Below are 22968 nucleotides of genomic sequence, written 5' to 3' on the forward strand. Positions count from 1 at the left end.
TAATCTCAATATATATATATATATATATATATATATATATATATATATATATTTATTTATTTATTTATATATATATATAATAGTAAAAATTTAACTCAACTGAATGAAATAAATTATTTGTGGTAGCACCGCTTTTTACTATATCTAACCAAACAGGATACATATAGTTGCAATTGTTGTATTTTCAACTGCATTCATCTTCAAATATACTATATTTGTAATTATATCTAACCAAACGAAGAATTACAGTAGAAACCAGAGGCTCGAACTTTTCTTTAACTTTTTTTTTTGGAAGGCACTGGCATTGATTTCAACCGTTAATCTCTTAGTTAGTCATTGCGAGTAATATTATTATGTTAGTAATTACTTTTAAAGCTGCTTTTAATATTATCAAAGTAGATATATTTTTTCTACCCACCAATTGAGCTTTTGCAATATTAGAAATAGCTTTGGCAATATTAATTTTCTTTTTTTAGTAGAGATATATTATGAAGAGCACTGTGTTGATGTGTTTCAATACAATTAACAAGGCCTTTTGATGATTTTATACATGTTGTCCAAGGCAACATATGAGTTTGCAAATCCATACTTCTTTAAAAGGGAGTTTTTCTTTTTTTTTTTTTTTTTCTTTCCAAAAATACTCCTCAATTGAAATATAATGATAAAAAAGATGAAATGATATTATGATCTTAATATCTGTACGATCTGAGTTTTATATATGTATATGTGACAATCATTTGATATTTTTAATTTTTTTAATGATATTATATAGACAAATTTTAAACCATTAGATTTTCATCTAATGGATGAGAGTCACAATATCTATCATTTTTATGATAGAATTATCCCTTCTATAAGGTTTCTAACTCCATAAAAGGCAAGTTTTTCTAAATGCACATCAAACTCCACTTTCTCACGTCAAAATTCTCTCTTCCCCACAAAGATTATGCAATTTTTTTCTTTTCTATTCCGAAAAAAATACTTTTCCTTTTAGGAATCTTTTTTCCCTATGTACTTCTCTGTATCCTTCTCTTATCATAAATTTTTTTTATCAAACTTCTTCATTGTTCTCTCTATCTGCATATTGCGTCAGTGTCGAGTGTAAGCATGAATACCAGTGTATTGTAAGTGATTTCTCGCGCCTTCGTCGGATAATGCGCTCTACGCATAGTCATTAATAATAGTCGTTGACGCATGCATTATCCACAATTCCGACTTAGATACACAAGTCTTCGCCAATTAATTTACTTGATTTTTTTTTTTAAATATACTAACCAAAAGAGAACCTATTCACTATTCTCTTTTTTTTTTTTAATCTTGCTTTCTATTTTTTATTTATATTAGTTGATGTTTTATTATTTTTTTAAATTTTTTGACACTAAAAGAACAATTCAAATCTCAAACTACAAAATCCAAATTCATTTTTTTAAAAAAATAAATTAAAAATATCAAAACCTATTCATGATGATAAAAAAAAAACCTAACAATATGAAATTGAACAAATTATCTTGTTTTTTGAAAAATTTAAAAAATTAGATAATTTTTAAAATTAAATAAATTATTTTTAAAATTTTTTTATTTTTTTATTGCACGTATCCCAAGCATTGCCCTAATACGACCAAATTTAGGCCCATGTTGCCTAAATGGATCGGACTATCCAACACAGCCCATTATGAAAGCCCGGTCCATTCCACTCATTGTGCCACGTGTCGTTTAATCAGCCCCCTAACACAGCTATCTCCTGTTCGGAGTCCATCACCTCTGCTGTCTCAAACACGGGAGAGTCCCATCGCGAAATGAAGCGAAGAAGCGTCTAGAAGCGCCATCTCATCCGTCCATTTACCATCGGACGAGCGGGACTCCACCTAAGCATCAGCGAAGACCCGGGCCTTCTAGAGCGTTCCTCTCCACCGCCTATGTCCCTCTCTACTCCTCACGCCCCACCTCCCCACCCTTATTAATCTTGTCCTATATTCTCCGACGAGCCCCAAAGCCCGGCCTACTCCGATCCCGTTGATTAGGGTTAGGGTTTTTCCGATCCCTTTTGATCGCCTCCCCGAATAGCGATTACGGTTTCGATCCCGTCGTCGTCGTCGTCGTCGTCTTCTTCGTTGGATCCAGGGGAGTCGATTTAGGGTTTGGCCGCGAAGATGTTCGGGAGGGCGCCGAAGAAGAGCGACAACACGAGGTACTATGAGATCCTCGGCGTGTCGAAGAACGCGTCGCAGGAGGATCTGAAGAAGGCCTACCGCAAAGCCGCGATCAAGAACCATCCCGACAAGGGTGGAGACCCCGAGAAGGTAAAAAGCCGCCCCCTTTGTTTTCATCCTCTGTGACCTCTCTCTGATTTATAATGGCTGCGTGGTTATGAATTCGTAGATCTGTGAATTATGTTGCTGATTTTGTAATTTGGTTTGATTTGCTCTCATTATTTTTATTACTTTTTGATGGATCGGGTATTGTATCTGAGTCATTCTTTTCGATCTTCCTTCATTTTTGTTTGTGCTTGCTGTAACTGCTGATATATGAGAGATCAAATGGGTTTTCTGAAACGAAATATCATTTCAATACCGAGTTTTAGAGATTTAGTATCTCCGATCTCCTTATAAGTTGCCTGGAACCACTTCATTTTGCCCTTACGTTTCTCGAAATATTTGGGATTGTGACCTACGTAACCTGATGCGATGTGGATTTTGTTCATCTGTTCTAATTTGCTTACGCATGTATTGGATCTTGGCTAGCGAAGATGGGGCTTTTATTTGGTATGAGTTGAATCTTATCTGTATGTTACGTTTTGTTTGCAGTAACAAATAGTTTAAGAGTTGTTTCCTGTTTTTGGCATTTATGTTAGTTTGTTAAAGCTACTAGGCCGTCGCTGTAGTGCTGTACCAATCTACGTTTCTTGTTAAGCTTGAGTTCTATATCTGTAAAATGGATCGCTGACGCGTTGTGTCGTCGGTTTCAGTTCAAGGAATTGGCCCAGGCATACGAAGTGTTGAGTGATCCTGAGAAGCGTGAGATCTACGATCAGTACGGCGAGGATGCCCTCAAGGAAGGAATGGGCGGAGGAGGAATGCACGACCCGTTTGATATCTTCCAATCCTTCTTCGGCGGGAGCCCCTTCGGAGGTATGCATCACGTCCCGCAGCAAGCATTTCTATATCTCTTTTGTGCCTTAGCAATACTGTGCATTGATGTGTGAATGAACAGGTGGTGGCAGCAGCAGGGGCCGTAGGCAGAGGAGGGGAGAAGATGTGGTTCATCCCCTAAAAGTTTCTCTAGAGGACCTTTACAATGGGACCTCTAAGAAGCTCTCTCTTTCTAGAAATGTTATTTGCTCCAAGTGCAAGGGGTGAGTAGTAACCTTCTAGATTTACTTAAACTCCTTGTCTATTCCTGCATCACTGCTGATAACATAGGTACTGGTGAAATTTGCAGTAAAGGTTCGAAATCTGGTGCATCGATGAAATGCGCGGGATGTCAGGGGTCAGGCATGAAGGTTACTATTCGTCAGCTGGGCCCTGGTATGATTCAACAGATGCAGCACCCTTGCAATGAGTGCAAAGGGACTGGCGAGACCATCAGCGAGAAAGATCGGTGCCCACAGTGCAAGGGCGAGAAGGTTGTTCAGGAGAAGAAGGTTTTGGAGGTTGTTGTCGAGAAGGGTATGCAGAATGGACAGAAGATCACTTTCCCTGGGGAGGCAGATGAGGCGGTATGTTGTACTATCATTTTTCTGAAATAGAGGTGCTAGAGTTGCTTGTGTTTTTTGTAATCGCTGAAGACATTGTTACCTATTTAGGAAAAATTTTAGCTTGATGTTTGAGATTCCGTGCTCTGTTTTGATGAAGAGAATGGGGAGAAGAGAAAAGAACTTGCAAGAGTAAATTATTTTGGGTTGTTTGCATCCAATTGAAGTTTTGGTTTGAACTTATGACGATAGAATGGATTAGGAGAAAGTGGTAGTTTGGGAGAATTTAAATTCCTGGAGACTTGAAAGCTCATTTTTCTTTCTTGAATAGCAGAGAAAAGGAGGCAGAGGAAAAGTAGACAATCAAAACCATAATTCTCTATTCTCTTTAGTCTCTTTACATGAGTCCATCCAAACAAACAACTTTCCATCGCTCCAAGTTTGGGGCATTGGCTCTCTGCAATCTTTTGTTGACTTACTCTGTTGTTGTCATGCAGCCTGACACGGTCACTGGTGACATCGTATTCGTCCTCCAACAGAAAGAACACCCGAAGTTCAAGAGAAAGGGCGACGATCTCTTTCTTGAACACACCCTCTCACTCACAGAGGCCCTATGCGGATTCCAGTTTGTTTTGACTCATCTAGATAACAGGCAGCTGCTCATCAAATCAAACCCTGGTGAAGTAGTCAAGCCAGGTGTGCACTCTAAAACGCTCTCCCAGCTGATCTTTAAGTCAATACCCTTTGCTAATTCTAATATGATTTCTTAACGCAGACCAATTTAAGGCAATAAACGATGAGGGCATGCCGGTGTACCAGAGGCCGTTCATGCGGGGAAAGCTCTATATCCACTTCACTGTGGAGTTCCCCGACTCGTTGACCCTAGAGCAGGTCAAAGCACTCGAGGCCGTGCTCCCGCCAAAGCCCGTGTCGGAGCTTACCGACATGGAGCTTGACGAGTGCGAGGAAACCACGCTGCACGATGTCAACATTGAAGAGGAGATGAGGAGGAAGCAGGCGCAGGCTCAGGAGGCCTACGAGGAGGACGAGGAGGCCCACGGTGGCGCCCAGAGAGTGCAATGCGCGCAGCAGTAAACGGAGCGTTACCTGCCTTACAGGTATTGGCTGGGGTCTATAACTATGATTTTTGGGTCATAAGACTCGCGTAATTGCGTTTTATGTCATAAAATCTTGTGGCTGTGGACAGTATATTACCAGCTGAAGTAGGGAGGGTGCTTCAGACTCACCCTCAGACTTACTTTTCCCTCTGTTGCTTTGCCGCCAAATATCTGATTAGGAACTTCTATTACCTTAGTTTTTTCTGTCTGTAATGCTGTCGACGGTGGTGAGTGCGCGTATGTTTTTGGGATTGGTTTTCTACGCTCAATTTCTCATTTCCTTGCTTGGTAAAGTTGCGCACAAGCCTTTTCTCTCGAGGATCCAACAGGCGCCACGGCACGTGTGAAGCACCTAAGAAGAAAATTTTTGATTTTGAATGAAGAGCGGGGATTGTTGTATGGGATGTTGTGGAATCGGAGTCTCTCTCTCTCTTTTTAACAGTATGCCACCTGAGAGTGTTATTTCTTACCTGTTGCAATTCAATAGTAATAGGCAGCGACTTGTTAGATTTTCTTCAAGAGCGAGCTGGAGGGGGTTGAAGATTGACGATGGCACGGTGGTTGGATGTTTTGGGGGTTTGCATTTGCGTTGTGCGAATGATGAAGGAATTTGATTCTTTTGTCCGAACCCGGGCTGTTGTGCACAATTTTTATGGCTGTTGTGCATTGATACTTGGTCACAGGTGAACGGAAATTAGTAAGAATGACACGGCAAGTAAGCAGGTCCTTGTTTTCAGGCCAGTGTTTCAGATTCTTAGACCTGTTTGGCGTTGGTTCCACTTTCGTATTTAGTCTATTGTTTGCACCCTTTCCCTTGTTTGAGGACTCACTAACAAATGAAAAGTTGTAGGGGGGCCTTCTCCTCCGAGTAGGGAGGTATGAAAATTTTATTATTGGATTCAATCCTGCTTTGTTTCGATTGGGAGATTTGCTGACTTTGTCCTGCGCAAACAAAAACTTTTTGAAGAGAGTTAATTCTCAGATAGTCGAGGGACTCGCATTTTGCTTGGTCTACATTTGTTAATCCTTCTGCGTGTGGCACTCATAATTGTGACGTTCTTGATGGTAATAATAATATCATTATTCAAAAACGTGGAGCATGTGGAGATTCCCTTCTTATTTTTTTCTTCCTCTTTTCCTCTCACTGACTGCTGGACTTGAAGTTTAAGGTGTCATCATCGAATACAGCATGCTGGGACACGCGGGAATCAATTATTTAGGAATTAATTTCTAACACCAGCCATTATTTTCGAATCTAGATTTTACCGTTTATTCATTCACCACTGTTTAGTACAGTTGGTTGGTATCTGAATTACCAATTAAGAGTTTAGTGCTGCAATCTTCAATAGATCTTATACAATCACAAAAAAAAAAAAAAAAAAAAAAAAAAAAAAAAAAAAAAAAAAAAATCAAATAGAACCTAACTACTCTTCGATGCAAAGTAGTTTCACTATTTTTTCATTTTTTATAGGCTCAGAAGACTATCCTCATACCGTGCACCCATGTATAAAATATACTAGCATAACACCCATGTATAAAATATACTAGCATAACAATGACCTGTGGCCACGAGAAACACGCACGGCCTTTCACAACCATGCACCAGAATCATCTAAAATCATAACTACCTTGGATTATGCCCTATGCTTGTGGCTAAGCTTGTACCACTATCAAAGCACAAGGGCTCGCTTACATGCATATTTATGCAAATATATATATGTCCAATCTAGTATAATTGTAATTCGACTCTAATTTAAATCCAAAATTCATTCAACTTATCTCATATAGATTTAAATATCCATCCTAATATAACTATAACTTTAATAAAATCCTACCAGTTTTAATCATTTCCTATCGGCGTGATCTTCCGGACAAAAACACCATCTGATGATTGAGACCTGATTTGAATAATTGTAAACTCCAAAACTGTGTGATTATTGAGACCTGATTTGAATCATTCTAACACGCATCCCGACTCGCCTTTAGATTCGGGCCAGTTGTAGACTTAAAAGTAGCAGTTTGGCACAATCCAATTTTGGTGCAACTTGTTTTTTTTTTTTTTTTTTTTTTTTTTTTTCCACATTGATAATAAATAGTATCTAAAATCTAAAATCTAAAATATTTAGTTGAAAGGTGCCAAATTAGTAAGATGGGAAACAGGAAGGATCCTCCATTTTGCCAGCACAGTATATAAGAAATTATAGCAAAATTGTTAACTTCAGTTGTTGATCACTCTGTCTTTTAAAAATGGATGCAAAAATGATACTCTTCTCCTTTTCTTTTCCATATGAATTATTTGTTGCTCCATTGTAAAGTTCAATTGATTAAGTGCCACTTAAATAGTTTTATTTGAAAAAAAAAGCTACTATTTAATTTTCAACAGCATTAAAGTTTCATATTAGAGCTTCTGTCTTCTGGAACTTAAAATCTTCTAATAATAGAAATTTATCTCAGCTTTCAACTGCGATAAAACTTCTGACTTTCTATTTGTCAGATGATTGATTGTAGCTTACTAAGATTTTTTTTTTCCTTTTTTTGAATCACTAGTAATACAATTATCTAATTTTTAATTTGTTTCTAGTTACCTGTTATTGTTGCATCAATTAAAAAGTAGGTTGAATAGGTCATATTACTTTTTTTTTTTTGGCTGATAATGACTGGTAATCTAGTAACTAATGTGTTGCTTATTTAAGTAAATTAAAGTCCTTATCTTCAAATATAAACTAGAGCTCTGTGACTGTGAGCCTGATTAAACAAGTCCCTTTCTTTTTTGGAAATCTAATCTAAATTCTTCTTAATTTTTTCTTATTCATAATTAGAGAAGATCTCAATACTTAGGTGAAAAATATGATTAAAAACTTTTTTTGTAGCCAAATCGTATAACTAATCAGCACCTTATAGATTCTGTGCTTTTCCTTTTCTTCCAAGGAAAGCAAGAATCTTCATTCTTGTAATTAATTGATAGCAAAAGATTCTTTTTACTATCAAATTTTTAACCCTTTGATGAGAAATTGTAGGGTTAGGATGATATTAGTTTCTTAGGGTTGAGTGGTCCCTTTAGGATTGAGTCATCCCCACTCGGTTATAATATTAATCTAATTGTTAGAAATGATGAATAAAATTGATCCAAAAGCTAAAAACTTAATAGCAAAAAAGACCTTTTGCTATCAATAGTATTCTAGCCCAACTCTCTCTCTCTCTCTCTCTCTCTCTCTCTCTCTCTCTATATATATATATATATATGTATGACTTAGACTTCAATACTATAGTCTTATTTTCAATTTTAGAATGTTCAAATTAACGATTTACAATGTTAAAATTAATCTAAGTATTTAAAGTTTTAAAAATAAAATTTTATATTTTTTTCGACATAATTCATTTTTTCCGACTCATTTTGAGACTGGGAAGCATAGGCACCACTCTCAAGAGTCACTTTTATTTTATAATCAAATAATTTCAAATTTTTTAATTTTTAATGGCTATTGTGACGAGTTTATAGTTTAACAGTATAGAAAAATTTAAATTTATTCAAATTTTGATAAAAAAATTATTTTAAACTATCTAGATTAAGGTCATCATCCTTAATCTTGAATTAAAAAGTCTCATCCTCAAATTTTCAAGATTGTTCAATTTCTACCATTCATTTTTACATGATTTACTTACTAAGTAAATAATATAAAAAAATTAAAAATTTATTCCTATAATCATATATCGTAGATCATATTTAACGGTATGGATCATTAATTTAAACATCCTAAGATAAAAAAGGAGGTTATAGTACTGGAGCTCCAGTACTTAACCCTAGGGGACTCTTATCCTCTTAACCGGAAACCAATCATTTTAATCGCGCATTTCTTCATCCAACGGCCGAAAACTTATAAGTACAAAGATATTTATACTCATAAAAATATAGTAGCTCTACTCTCTCTCTCTCTCTATATATATATATACATACAACATATATTTACCATTTTTTTTTTTTGTGAGAAATATTTACCATATAAATAATTCACATTTTTTGAGTAGAAAAAAAGTTTTGAGAATCCTAGGTGTTCAAGTAAAGTGTTTTATAGTTGGGCAAGCTAAGAATCCTGCAAGATTGAAGATGCCTTTCAAAAGGTGTTGGATGTTTGCTTTACTCAACTCTAATAACAAAAAAAAAAAAAAAAAGAAACAAAAAAAAAAAGAAGAATATAAATTAAAGTGTGATGACACCTCCAAGTGCTATAACTGATTTAGAAATAGGCCCATGAACTTTATTTTGTAGCATTTTGTTACAGTTTTAATAAAATTTCAGATCTGATTTGCTTTGATTTCAGAAATATTCATTCCAACTTAAACTTTTTCAATAGCATTTGCATTTTTTACCAACTATTTTCGAAGTCAATTAAGTAGGAATTTTTATTTTCGAGTTAATTACTTATTTTAGTAAATTTATAATTACGAGAATTACATGAAATATACTAACTAAATTTATAAAGATAAACATGGCATTCAAAATTTAGAATTAAAGTGTTTAGCCGACTCAAATGGAACAAATTGAAAGATTGGCTAGTAATTAAAGTCAAAATTATGAAAGATTGAATAATAACTCAAAATGATCTATACTTTAGATAAGTTCTATATATTGTTACCGTATATTAATATGCTAGCCGAGAGCGAAGGTTCATGTATTTTATTTTTTAAACACACATGCGAGAATTTTAATGTCTGGCCTTATAAATAGTTACTGTACCATTCTAAAAATTATTTATTATTGGTGTAGTACGCGGCGAAAGTATTCGTTCTTAATTTTTATGGAAGCGATTCGCATCAGAACACGATGATTTCGAATCGTAGAGGTTGATTTACGTGTCCTCGAATCGCTCACGAAGGTTTTCTAACGCTCCAAATCTACGGTAAATCAAATTACGAACGAGCACAATCTCTAATACCATTAAAAATCCTATGAAATAATAGGTTAAAAGAAAATGTGATTTCTCACTCTTAACAAGATGACTCAAAAATTACTCACGAATTTATGAGTAATTTTTTTTTTCTATTTCTTTTGTTATTATTTTTATGAGAGAATAATCCGTATATTTATAAAGGGATCCCAAACCCTAATATATAAGTAAGAGATTGGGACAAATCCGTTTATAATTGTTCCACTAATATGGTTAGAACATATTTATAATTAGCTTTTTAATCTAAAAGTGAAATTAATTTTAATCCAATTAGATAATATAATAACTGTCGGGTCGAGTCTAATTATAAGCGCGTCGAATTCGATTTAACTGAATGCTAACAATTGGAGTAATCATATATTTTAGCCATATATGTAAAAAGATTCAACTGCATCTCCTCTTTAGAACGTGAAGTGCACGTCAAAGAAGCTGCGGAACAAAGAGAGCTTCACCATTAAAAGACAAAAGAAACTGCGAAAGCAACACATATCTACAACACCCTCTCCCAAAAAACCCAAAAAAAAAAGAATAAAAAACGAAAATAAAAAACAAAAACTTCAAATGCATGAATAGAAATCCATCTCCATAACCATGATATTGAAAAATCACATACTTCGCAGGTAAAAGCAAAAGGGTAAATTAATGGATATATATTATCATGATTTACGACTTAGTTTGGGTACTTTATTCTTATATTAGTTTTTTTTTTTTTTTTTTTCAAATATGATTAGAAGTTATTTTACAATGGAGTTTTCTTTTTACATAAAAACTCTCAGCAACTGAAGCCTTTATTATTTTAAGGGGACTAAGATGTCATTTGGAGATAGTAGAGGGGCCTCTGTAAATTTTACCCAAAATAAAAAATAAAATGCATAGATCCATAGAGACCATGCATAAGGAAAGAAAATGGGAGAGAGCATTGACCTCGAAAAACCTTCCCCAACTAGAACTTAGAAATTTGCTTTATAGATTGACTATATCTACCACAGCTGTTTAAGTACTCGATTATTGGTATTAATATTTTAAATTCGAAATCTAGTTATTTCGTATTTCTATTTGAGTTTATTTAAAAAAAATAAATACAACAACTAATTTAGAGATGAATTGGTAGTATAGTAATAATTCAATAATAAAAAGTGAATTATAATCACTATATATATAATATTAATAATATTTTAGTTAAACTCTCTCTCTCTCTTTATATAATTTAGTGAAAACTTTAAATATCTCTCCTGTGGTTTCGCACTTTTACACTTTAGTACCTTGTGATTTAAAATATATCAAATAAGTACCATATGGTTTCACACTTTCTCATTTTAGTACCCTGCGATTTCAAGTGTATCAATTTAGTACCATGTGGTTTCAATTTTGTACCAATTTAGTACCATGTGGTTTCAGTTTTCTCTTTTATTATCCATTTCGGAGTATATAACTTAACGAAATATTAAACCACAAGGTACTAAAGTGAGAAAGTGCGAAACCACAGGGTACTAACTTGATACACTTTAAACCACAAGGTACTAAAATGAAAGTGCGAAACTACAGAATACTAACTTGATACACTTTAAATCACAGGGTACTAAAATGAAAGTGCGAAACTACAGAATACTAACTTGATACACTTTAAATCATATGGTACTAAAATGAAAAAGTGCGAAACCATATGGAGTATTTGAAGTTTTTCTATATATATATATATATATATATATATATATATATATATGAGTAGGGCTAGAATACTTGTAAAAGTATCATGAGGGTGATACTTGTGTGTTTTTAGCCCTTGGATGGAGAGATGTGAGGTTGAGATGATGGTGGTAGGTGGTGGTAGGTGGAATAGTGTTTAATCCAAGGACTATTAATAATTAAAAAGTAGATCCAATGGCTTAAAACTTAATAGCACCATGATAGTGATACTTGTAAAAGTATCATAGCTCAACTCTATATATATTATGTATATATGTATATCCAATGACTTTTTTTTTAAAATTTTGGCTCTACAACATGATAATATTATGAGCGTTGACATTTCCATCTAGACTAACACACTTGCTTCTCCCCTCAGATACCAACTCCCTTCAAAAAAACCAACACAACCCAGCAAATATCCAGTATGCACCACCCACCCTCTAACCAGCCTCTCCTCCCCCTCCTCAATTTTCATCCTAATTAGTTCTAACTAATTTGATTAGACTAAATTGGATTAGATAAGATCAGATGAGCTCAAACAACACGTCGGCGTCGTTCGGCCCCGACAGCAGCGGGGACGACGGCACGGCCGGCATGTTCGCGTCGGACCGCATCGGCGGGTTCGGGTATGGAGTCGGTGTTTCCGTCGGCATCCTCCTCCTCATCACCACCATCACTCTCGCCTCCTACTTCTGCACCCGGTCCACCGCCAACAGCTCCACCGACCCCCGCAGTCGGCCAGCGCGCCGCACCGGCAGACCGGCGGAGGAGATGATGGTAATGTTTGATTGATGTGAAAAATGGAGGAGATGATGGTAATGTTTGATTGGTGTGAAAAATAAAAGTAGGAACATTCCCTCAACTATAGGCCACATTTGAAAGGAATTTCTTTCTGCATGCATATAACATTTGACGGTTTTCTATTTTCTCTATCTATCAGCTTAAGCTTTTGCGTTGATACGAATCCTTCTACGCGCAGGTGATAGCCGACGACATCGAGCTCGGGCTCGACGAGGGGACGCTGATGAGCTACCCGAAGGTGCTCTACGCGGAGCTGAAGAAGAAGAAGAAGGGCGGAGAAAGAGTCGGCAGTGATCGCGGCGGCAGCATCGACGTGCTGCTCGATATGCCTCTCGGACTACAAGGAGGCTGATGTTCTCCGGGTGCTGCCGGAATGCGGCCACGCGTTCCACCTTACGTGTGTCGACACATGGCTGCGGTTGCACCCTACCTGCCCGCTCTGCCGGACCTCCCCCGTCCCTTCCCCCCTCCCCACCCCCCTCGCAGAGGTCGTACCTCTCGCGAGGCAATCATGATCTAGAAGGTTCTTTTTTTCTCCCTTTTTTTTTTATCTTTCTTTTGTACTTTTTGATTTGTGGGTAGGTTCATTAGTGTGATTCAAGAATGATTAGATTCAAGTTAGTGTTATACATATCAGAAAAATGGAAGCAATTCTCTGCTCATTCCTCTGAGAAGCTGGGGAAAAAAACAATCGGAAAAAGAGAAACTCTGGATCCATATTTGGTGCAACTTAAAATCACTATTTTAACTTTGGAATGACAAAAATATACATGATTTTTTCACCTTTTTTTGTGGGCTCTGCTCTCAAATTTATGAGTTAGCCCTTGTTGTCCCAAACAAATCAAATCCTAATAAAAAATTAACATTGGATCTTCAATAACTTAGCACATGTTTGGAACTGAGGATAGAGTTTAACAACAATAAGATAGCACTTGCTACAACTGAATGAGACCAAATCATAGCTGTATGTAGGCCTTTTAAGCCCACAAAAAAGTATAAGAACATAGGAATAATAATGATACAATAAACAGTGGAAACAGCTATAATCCCATAGATTTGATAGTTGTTAAGAGAGGTCCCAGTGGCGATTATCGTATTCTGGTACTACCAAATCGCCGCTTAAACTAATCTAAACCAATCTTCTATTTGCTAGAATTGTTTATTCCAGTGTCAAAGTCTACACACATAACATTGCTTAAGAACCACAGTTTTATAAAATTTGCACCTAACAAGCATCATTGCACATACTAATACACCTCATCTCAAACAACTTTAACATCACTTATACCTCCAGGTAGGACCCTGCACTACACTTTGTCAATAGTTGAAAGTAAAGCATCATTCCTCCACTAGTTCAATTTACAATCTCAGCAAGTAATGCTCATAATTTCCTTCTTTGTTTACAGAAATGTGTTCACAAAACATCACTCGAATTTCAATTTTTCTGAAAAAAGACAAGACCCATAAATTATACTTATATAATCATATAGTCTACAGGTATTCCAGCTAGTTTCCTCTGTACCTCTGAGATCAAATTTTGTATAACTCAGCAAAATATCACCACTCCTAACTCCTATTTCTTATCCTCCATATCTTTCGCCGTACATTTTAGTGGCCAATGATATCAGGTGAACAAATGCCTAATATCGAGAGAAATTCTCAAAATAAAATAGCCACAAAAATGCACATAATACTGGAAGTCAACAAGATTTCACAAGTTAGCGGCCTATTTATGAGGTATCATGAGCAGGGCAAGGAAAATAAATAACGCATTGTAGCCTTTCTACATCGATTCTGAAGTAAACGACACACAAGGAATACAGAAGGACGGGGAAAAGAGATTAGCTTCCATCACAATTAGCTTCCGTACGTACAGAATAAATATTAAGTATCAGAAAAGAAAATGAAGAAAGGAAACAATTGGCTCGGTAAAATTCAGCTACAGTCGTACCGAATCATTCAGCTAGTCTCCTCTTTCTTCTATTCACATTCTAAGACAAGTGCATTTGATCTGGAAAATTTAGGGTTATAAAATCGAAGGTTCTACCTTTCCCTGTAAGTAGCGGAGTATCTGGGGAATCGAAATTTCATTTCCCATTCTGGTACACAGTCTTGCTACAATAAGAAGACTTTTAAGCTCTTTGGAATCATAACTATCTCCAAGATCAGCATCTACCATTTTGTGCATCGAACAAGCAAATTCAGATTCCTGGACCCAATGGACCACTTCATCTTCCTCACCCAGTGATTGACCAGTTATGAGCTCAAGGACCAGCACGCCAAACTGAAACACCAAATCCCTGTTTCCTTGATCAATGTGATCTGTAAATAAAGGACCAGCGAAGGACCTTATCATATAAACATATGCGAGTAAACTGAATCAATTTGTTTATTTAAAAGAGGTGGAACCTGTAGGGCTTCTTGTGTTCGGTTCAGTAGCATGGTTTAAGTCACTGTCACTAAATCCCACATCAGAGAGCTGTTACAAGAAAACCAGGTTGTTAGCTACAACTTGATCGGTTCATTTATGTGCTTATATCTTTATTAGAAGTACTGTTTGCATATTTATTTCTCCAATCACAACAAGATTTTCATACTTGAATATGAAAAATATCACCTTTGCAACATAGTTCGCATCAAGCATAACATTACTAGAGCTGATCGAAATGTGGCATACAGGAGGATCACAGAAATAACAAAGATATTCCTGCATTAAGTTCATGAGAACCATCATATACAGCTTCCTCTTGCGAAATTAACTACGTTCTCTTTGTGTCTACGCTGTGCATGCTAATTGGATTCAAAATATTTGGCGAGAAGAGCATAATATTGCTTTCAAACAAACCACTTACCAAAGCAGCTGCTACATCGATAGCGATTTGCAATCGTGTCCGCCAATTTAATGGGGTTCTCAGAGGGTCTTCACGGGAAAAGAAAAAGCAAGTAAATAGATATAGTTAATCACAACTACATAAAAAACCTTTCTACTTCTTGCCACATGTAAAGCATACCATGAAGATACTCCTTCAAGCTACCATTCTCCATATGGTCAAAGACGAGAAATCTGAAGACAATATCGGATCGTAACAACCTTCAATAAGATATATTAATACCATCTGGACGCGATAATGTGATTCACTAACTAAAGGTTAAATTGCATCGACGGTCCTCAAACCTTTTAACGTCGTTTAGTTAGGCCTTCAACCTTTCAACTGTTACAACTGGGTCCCTAATCTTCGCATTTCGTTGCAATCTTACCTTTAAGCAACTTTTGCACTTCTCATACAACAATATTGTGGGCAATTTCATCCAACTTAGTAAGATTGCAACGAAATGCGAAAGTTAGGGGCCCAATTGTAACAGTTGAACATTGATCAAATTGAAAATTTCAACGCAATTTACCAATCAATGAAAGGGCGGGATGATGTTCTGCGCATATTTTACATTCAAACCTATTAACTCCCTCAGCAAAACCTTGAAGCTTGACGAGATGGCGGTGGTGCAGCCGACCTAGTAGTTGCACTTTCTTATAGAAGGTATTCGTTCCTCGTTCCGTAGATCGTAGCTGTTTAACTCTCGCAACCTGTCCATCCGGAAACCGGGCTTTGTAAATTATCCCGCGAGGACTAGTTTCGAGAATCATGCTGAATTCATCGGTCGCTCTCTTGATCTCCTTGAGAGAGAATTTTTTCACAAACGGCAATGGACCTGACGCAGCGAAATAACAATTGAGGGAGATTGTACAAAGGATCTTATGTTCCTAGGCAAAGATGTTTACCTTATTCAGTGCACAATTTTAGAAGTATAGCTGATCTAAAAGCTCAATTTATCAGAGAAAAATTCCACCAGTAAATACGAAAGCAAAACGAGCCGCTGAATCGGCATCTCTCTTCGAATCTCAACTTAATGGAAATTGTTCAGAAATTTAGTTACTGGGTAAACAGCAACAGTAACATCAGTTTCATCTTCGGTAATTTTGAATTCATCATACAAGTTCCCTATTCATAACTAATCAATGTTGGTTGCTTCAATTCTCAACTTATTGTTGCTACTCACATTGGATTCAGCAAAATCAGGAGAAAAATTGGAAATTTATCTACTAAATGGTTGATGGAGCGAACCTGTCAAATCAATCTGACAAAAATTGTACAGAAATAACACTTGCACTCTAAATTCTCTAAAATTGATAATACTAAGAAGAACACACAGACATTTTCGCATCATTCAACAAAATTGGTAAAGTTTTCTCAGGATCTTCGCGAACCAACCTTCAATTTACGGCACAATCAAACCATAGATGATCAATTTGAAACCTATAACTAAGATAAACAAATTGTAATATAAAGAAAAAAAAAAGAAATTAAGGAAATAGAAATTACGGGAGGAAGAGGAGAGGCGTCGCTTCATCTTGTTCATCGCGGAGAGTGGAAGAGAAGGGAACCTCGGAATACGTGTACAAAAAATGCCATTTGGTCCCCTATACTACCACTATTTACCGCCACTCACCCTTCTCTCCTTAACCGTAGAATCGCACAAAACCTTTTTTTTTTTTTTTTTTTTTTTTTTTTTTTTTTTTTTTTTTACGACCCACGTTCTCTTCGTCCTTTGCCTCCTACTAAATAATTTTTTTTTTAACCAAAAAAAGAAGGAAAAAAAAAAAAAGTAGAAGAGTATAACACAAGGCTCGACCTTTTGTGGTGAACCTTTTCCTTTTTATTTCTTATTTTAATTTTAATTTTTACCGTAGCATGGGATTGAGATTATTCATGAACCCGGTCCACGTACAGCCACACAAAAGTTCACGCACATTACTTTTTGATTCTGTAAATATTTTTTTCATTAATTATTGAACATTTTCGCGAGTGATCGTAACGTGTATGATTCTGTAAATTTAGAATGTTTCAAATTTAGGGTACAAAAATAGATGTGATGGATTTGGACATATTCGTCAATAATTTCTCATACTTTCGTTTATAGGTGGCCTAATTTAACTGGTCCGGTCCATGGCGAATATGGTAGACCAAATCCAGCTAATAATTTTCAAGTGTGGGCCTGACCCTTGGGCTGGGCCTTATTAGTGAAAGACAATAAGATAAAGAAGGATCGCGATGCTTATGCAGCCACGTGGGTGGGGCCCGATTTCGGGATCCAATGGTCCACTCCGTTCCAAAATAATGAATTTGTTTTTCTCTATATAAAAAAAATAATTGACGAGGAGCATGTTTGATTGAGTTAACGCAACATCAACATGGTTACATAATTCCAAGCGTGCTTCTTAATTCCTACTGGGATAGGCCCCAGAAATAATGGAGGGAGAGAAGATCCAATCTAGCCATTACTTTCACATCATTTTCGATAATAAAATATCTGTTCCAATAATTAATTCCGTTAAATATAATTTAAACTTTTAAATTTTGATTGATTGAATAGTCAACCAAAAATAGTTAGATAAATTTTATACGTTGTTATTATTATTATAATAATTATTTTGAGCAAGCACCAGTACACTGAGTTGGTGAGTTGGTTTGTGGGTGCATGGACCAGCCCAAGTGGCCCAATAGAAATTGGGCTCTTGGGCCGTAATTTTTGGGCCCACTAATATAAGCAATAAGGTTGGTCAAGCGAAAATAGATCGGGCTTCGCCTCGAGCTTTTTCCGGCCCAATAAGGCCCATTTACAAATGATTCCATGGACATAATAGATCGGGCTTCGCCTCGAGCTTTATCCGGCCCAATAAGGCCGATTTACAAATGATTCCATGGACATGGTTCATAGACCAGTTGAGTGACGTGGATTGAATTTACGAAATGCGATGATTCATGGCTCTTGTGTACTGGTGCGCCTAGTTCACGCAATAATTACTGAAACGATATTTTTAGAACTCGCTGGGTCGCTGGAGCTACGAGGAAAAGACGTGGAAACCCCCCCCGCCCCAAAAAAAAATATCTACAGCGTGAAACACATTATCGTCCTATTTTTAGTTTCTTTTTTTTTTTTTCACAATACCCAACATAATACTAATACTTAACCCCTCGTCGAGCTCAAAATTACGGTTTTACCTGCCACCGATACACCCACCGACCCTCTATATAATATATCTTTTAATCGTATTTCCCATTTTCCTCTTCTACTCCTTCCACGGATCGGAAAAGGAATCGAGTCCAAAAATGGCGAACCGCTTCGCTTCTCTTCTCCTCGCTCTCTTCGTCCTCTCCCCGGCGATCGCCCTCGCCACCTCTGTCGAGAAATGCAGTGAGTTTCCGGATCTTTTTAAGGTTTTTGATCTGTTTCGGTCGTCGAAAGATGAGTTTGTAGAGCGACTCGTGGTGTTCTAGGGTTGATTCTAGCTTTGCTGTGATCTTATTACGCGTTGGAATCGATTTTCTAGTATATCTTGTAGATGAATCCTGGTTAGGCGTGTTTTGATTACTGTGAGGGTTCTGAGGCTCTCTTTGTAGTGTTAATTGGTATAATTTTTCTCTTTATGAGCTGAGATTTAACTTTTAGGGCATAATATGTCGAATCTTACACTTCTTCTCCTTTTGTGCATGTGTACTGTTTCAGATTATTTAGGGTTTTGATCCGTTTAATTTCTGTTAAGATGAGTCAGTACTCCCTTCATAGTATTAATTTGTATAAATTTTCTATTGATGAGCTTAATTTTTAGTGCTTATAACATGTTGCATGTTGCGCGCATCTTTCTCCTTTAGTGCATGTATGCGTTTTCAGTTTTTTTTTTTTAAGGTTTTGGTCATGTTTGTGTACAGATGAATCAATACGCCCTAACATATCTTGGGTTGATTCTTTCTCCGTTGAGATATTTTGACACTTTGATATCAATTTACTAGTCTCTCCTTCAGATGCATCTAGTTGAGCTGTTTTTCAACTATTACAATGGTTTTGAGAGTCTCTTATATTCGTTTATGTGATTTGTCGGTGCATATTTTGTTGAATCACATGCATCTTTCTTGCAGTTGGTGTATTAATTTTGCAAATGTTTCCCTCAGAGGTGTAAAGAAAAAATAATGTCTTATTCTTTGGTCAAAGGAGCTTTTCTGTGTGTAGTTGTCAAGTTAGGGGAAAAAAATGACGTAGTAACATATTCTTGTAGTGACAATCATAACATGGAAATGCATTGGTCTTCTTTTTTAATTTGATTTTATCACCATCTGCTGTCATTTTATTCACAGATAGAGGAGCTAATTATCCGGTTAAGGTTAGCGGCGTAGAGATCTCTCCTGATCCAGTTGCTCGGGGTGAGCCAGCAACGTTCACCATCTCTGCATCGACTGGTAAGATCACTTACTTGCTCTCATTCTTCCCTATCAATTCCTGTCCTAACATGTTCGTTTCACCTTTATTCCTTGCAATAATCATGTTAGGCATAAAATTCTTGTAGCCAACCTAGGTAGGATCACTGTTTAGTGAATCATTTATTTGATTAATTGCAATATCCATTCTGATTGAATTTCTCAGATCATTTCAGTTGATAGAATATTCATGTGAGTGACAAAATTTTGCCTTGTTATTTTTATAATCTCCCCAGCAGCTCCATGAAATCCATTTGCACCTACTACGCGGTTGGCAATAGACTAATCAAGAAGAAAAGGAATTATTAGGGTAAATAGTGCAATGGAATTCATCAAGTAGCCCAAGTGCTCTGCAAACATGCATGAACCGGCTAGGTGTTAGTGACGTATTCAAGTTGGGTCAAACTGTTGCACTAGAGGGGTTGCCTGAGTGATTAATGCTTAGTGGCAATGGGAATCTATCTTTTTTATTGCACTATCACAGTTAAAGCTTGTTGATCAAAATGAAACTCAGAATATGCATCCTGTTGGTATTGTCAGTTGGAATCAAGGTTTTAAGTGCCGTACCGTGCCCCCTTTGTCTCGCGGCACGCACATGCGTGCCGCTCGAGACAAAGCAGCACGCAAGTGTGTGCCAGCGGCACGTACTGTGCATGCCGCCCCCTTTTTTTTTTTTTTTCCTTTTTGGCTTTTTCTTTTTTTGGCATTTTTTCTTCACAAAATATTTTGTCAAAAATTGTCGCACCGCGAAGCTTTCGGTGAATCAAGGGAACAAAAATCGATCTCCTAAACAAATTTTGATCAGATATTTTTAAAAAGAATAAAAGAACAAAAAATATGGATGTAATATCGGGAATATATGACTTTCTTACAATACCAGCAAATACTTATATCAATATTGTCAAATAAATCTTGTATCTGCAGATGACAATATGCCATATGATCAAGCACAACGATTTATGTCGAATTAAGCAGTCATCTCTATGTAAAGATGTAAATTTAAATAATTATTGTTCTTGTAAATTTTATTATTGTATTTTGATTTCTATTCTATATCAGGTATAGTTGTATTTTACTTACAAAAAGCTTATATGCATACTAATTGATGAGTATAGTAAGGTATACATAGTAAATATTCATAATTATTTATTTAAATTTTTTAAAATAACATTATAAGAGTTTATTGGAACTAAAAAAACTGAAATAAGTCCGTGTCAAAGCGTGCCAGTAGGAGGTCATGCATATCTATCGGTACGCAAGCGTGCCACGTGTCGGTACGCAAGCGTGCCTGTGCCGTACCGTGCCAGGGACATAACGGCACACCCCCGTGCCACGGCACTTTAAACCTTGGTTGGAATAAACCTGTATTTTCTATTCTTGTTGTTTATTTTTAATATTTTATGGTTCTTCCACAATAGCTGCAGTAGATTTTAACATCGTACTCATTTTGACCTGAAATCCAAGGACTACCAAAATTAATCAGATTGCTGGAAACTTAAAACCCATTTAGGTGGTTTGGTTTGTGCAAAAGATGTCTTAATAGAGCCATATTATTGTCTCAAAGTGCATCATTTTGTTTTTTTCAGGTTGATTGTTTGGATAATTACTTGGGTGGTTAGTTAAATGGTTAACTATCTCTGATTCCTTTCTTGCAGAAAATGCCATCTCTGAAGGGAAACTTGTGATTGACGTCAAGTACTTCTTCCTTCATGTCCACCAGGAAACTAAGGATCTTTGTGAGGAAACATCTTGCCCCATCTCAAGTGGTGATTTTTCGTTAGCACACCAGCAGACACTGCCATCTATTACTCCTCCGGTAATATTATTTCTTCTAACGCTTTTGAAGTTAGGAGTATTATCAAGAGAGCAGAAATGATGCTAAAGCTATTTAATTTTTTGTGAGATCTAACAAGACATTCAAGGATACATGCTTTACATCCCTCATTGGTTTCGTCAGAAGTATGATTTGTGATGAAATGTCATGGCGCAAGCTGGCCCTGGCCCTCATAAGTAAATCTATACGAACAAAAGTAATGAAGGCAATCTTCTCTTTCACTTTATTTAGAGTGATCAATCCTCCATGCCCAGGTTCAAACAAACAAACAAGTGTCTTTTGTTTCAAGTTAATACCTGATGGTAACCATGGAGTTGCCTTATAGATTGCCCTATTTAACATGCTTATTGGTTCTTCATAAAACTATGTGGGGGTAAATTTTTAGCAAGGAAAGGAAGCTATGCCTATACGGACTATTCCTTTTTCATTAGAGAATGGCAATTCTCTTGTTTACCACAAAATTTCAGTTAGATGAAAACTATGAGTTTCCTAGCCTAAGAAACACGGTTGATACTAGAAACTTTGTTTTTGTTTTTGCAGCTGGTGTTGGTGGTTTTGGTTTTGTAGGTATTGGGTGGTACTACTATTATTCTTGTAAACTTGTCCCAATATGCATCCATGATTTGTGATCTTTGTCAGTGAGTTTTTTGTATCGAGTCATTCTGAGTAAACAAGTAGAGCAAACTAGGTGAAATAGTTCCCGTCAGACTATAAAAACTTCATTTCTGTTTTGGGTTTGCTGTCCTTGTGATTTTTCTTTACCGAATATAACTTTTGAATTTTCTGATATAGACTATTTATAGTGCAATGCTATGCCTGTATCTGTTGAGTTTATGTCATTGCTCCTTTCTGCCCCTGCTTTTAGCATCCCATCATTGGAATTCTATAGAACCGAAGAACACATTCTCCTCCATAATACCTGGTTCCGGCTTGAAACAGGTGAAAATCGCTATTGAGGAATTTGGTTTGGTCATTTCATTGCTTTTTTCTGTTTGTGTAGGGTTCATACACGATTACCATGAAGATGGTGGGAGGTGGTGGGGAGGAACTGACCTGCATTACCTTCGGCTTTAGCATTGGGTTTATCGCGCCTGTTGCTGATGCTTAAGACACGTGTCGGGATACTTTCACAGAGTATGTTGTATGGTGATTACACTTTCAGCCCTTGGTCCCGTCTCTACTTTCACAGAGTATGTTGTATGGTGATTATTACACTTTCTGCTCTTGTTCTTGTCTCAAACAGTTACGCTTTTGAACTTCCTATAGTTTCCTGCATGTCCAATGTGCATTGTACCAACTATATTGAATTACAAAACTAAAGTGCTTTAGCTGTAATTAGCTGTAATTAGTCTCTCAATATCAACCTTTTCCTTCGTGTATCCAAGTTTACACCCCAAACACTTGGATGCACAGTTTCATATTCTCACTTATAGTGCCCAAATTGTTAAAATTCATATATGCTTTGCCAAAATGTTTTGAATGTTCAGTAGATGGTATGCACGTTTAGCACGCATCAGTTTGGCACGAGGCAATATGTCCACATTAGCAAGGGAGAGTCGACTGTTCCGTGTGAGCTTGG

General features: G+C 36.5%; 4 protein-coding genes across 8 annotated transcripts; 3 read left to right on the top strand and 1 right to left on the bottom strand.

Annotated features, from left to right (window-relative positions):
* LOC109712721 (dnaJ protein homolog) lies at nucleotides 1925–5314 on the top strand. Its single transcript, XM_020236464.1, has 6 exons — nucleotides 1925–2300; nucleotides 2966–3128; nucleotides 3211–3352; nucleotides 3439–3715; nucleotides 4189–4387; nucleotides 4467–5314. Exons 1-6 carry the CDS (start codon nucleotides 2151–2153, stop codon nucleotides 4784–4786), a joined length of 1251 nt encoding a protein of 416 aa, XP_020092053.1. The 5' UTR covers nucleotides 1925–2150; the 3' UTR covers nucleotides 4787–5314.
* Nucleotides 11753–12936, top strand: LOC109713154 (RING-H2 finger protein ATL70-like). The gene is given in 3 exon segments (XM_020237134.1): nucleotides 11753–12221; nucleotides 12424–12519; nucleotides 12521–12936. Coding segments are annotated over 3 exon segments (585 nt in total). The 5' UTR covers nucleotides 11753–11972; the 3' UTR covers nucleotides 12761–12936.
* On the bottom strand, nucleotides 14064–16794 carry LOC109713153 (probable receptor-like protein kinase At1g49730). Of its 5 annotated transcripts, none has more exons than XM_020237132.1 (7): nucleotides 16625–16791; nucleotides 15698–16005; nucleotides 15257–15336; nucleotides 15098–15165; nucleotides 14863–14952; nucleotides 14655–14724; nucleotides 14064–14567 (listed from the first exon to the last, which is right to left on the bottom strand). In XM_020237132.1, exons 2-7 carry the CDS (start codon nucleotides 15886–15888, stop codon nucleotides 14272–14274), a joined length of 795 nt encoding a protein of 264 aa, XP_020092721.1. In that variant the 5' UTR covers nucleotides 15889–16005; nucleotides 16625–16791; the 3' UTR covers nucleotides 14064–14271. The 5 variants fall into 5 exon arrangements, with proteins under 5 accessions (XP_020092721.1, XP_020092719.1, XP_020092718.1 ...); XM_020237130.1 differs by having other exon boundaries at nucleotides 15257–15309; nucleotides 15698–15953; nucleotides 16625–16790; XM_020237129.1 differs by having other exon boundaries at nucleotides 15698–15953; nucleotides 16625–16790.
* Nucleotides 18340–22734, top strand: LOC109712918 (phosphatidylglycerol/phosphatidylinositol transfer protein-like). The gene is made up of 4 exons (XM_020236724.1): nucleotides 18340–18497; nucleotides 19436–19537; nucleotides 21211–21371; nucleotides 22390–22734. Exons 1-4 carry the CDS (start codon nucleotides 18413–18415, stop codon nucleotides 22495–22497), a joined length of 456 nt encoding a protein of 151 aa, XP_020092313.1. The 5' UTR covers nucleotides 18340–18412; the 3' UTR covers nucleotides 22498–22734.

The sequence above is a fragment of the Ananas comosus genome, linkage group 7 (assembly GCF_001540865.1).
Source record: "Ananas comosus cultivar F153 linkage group 7, ASM154086v1, whole genome shotgun sequence".
In the NCBI taxonomy this organism is placed as follows: domain Eukaryota; kingdom Viridiplantae; phylum Streptophyta; class Magnoliopsida; order Poales; family Bromeliaceae; genus Ananas; species Ananas comosus.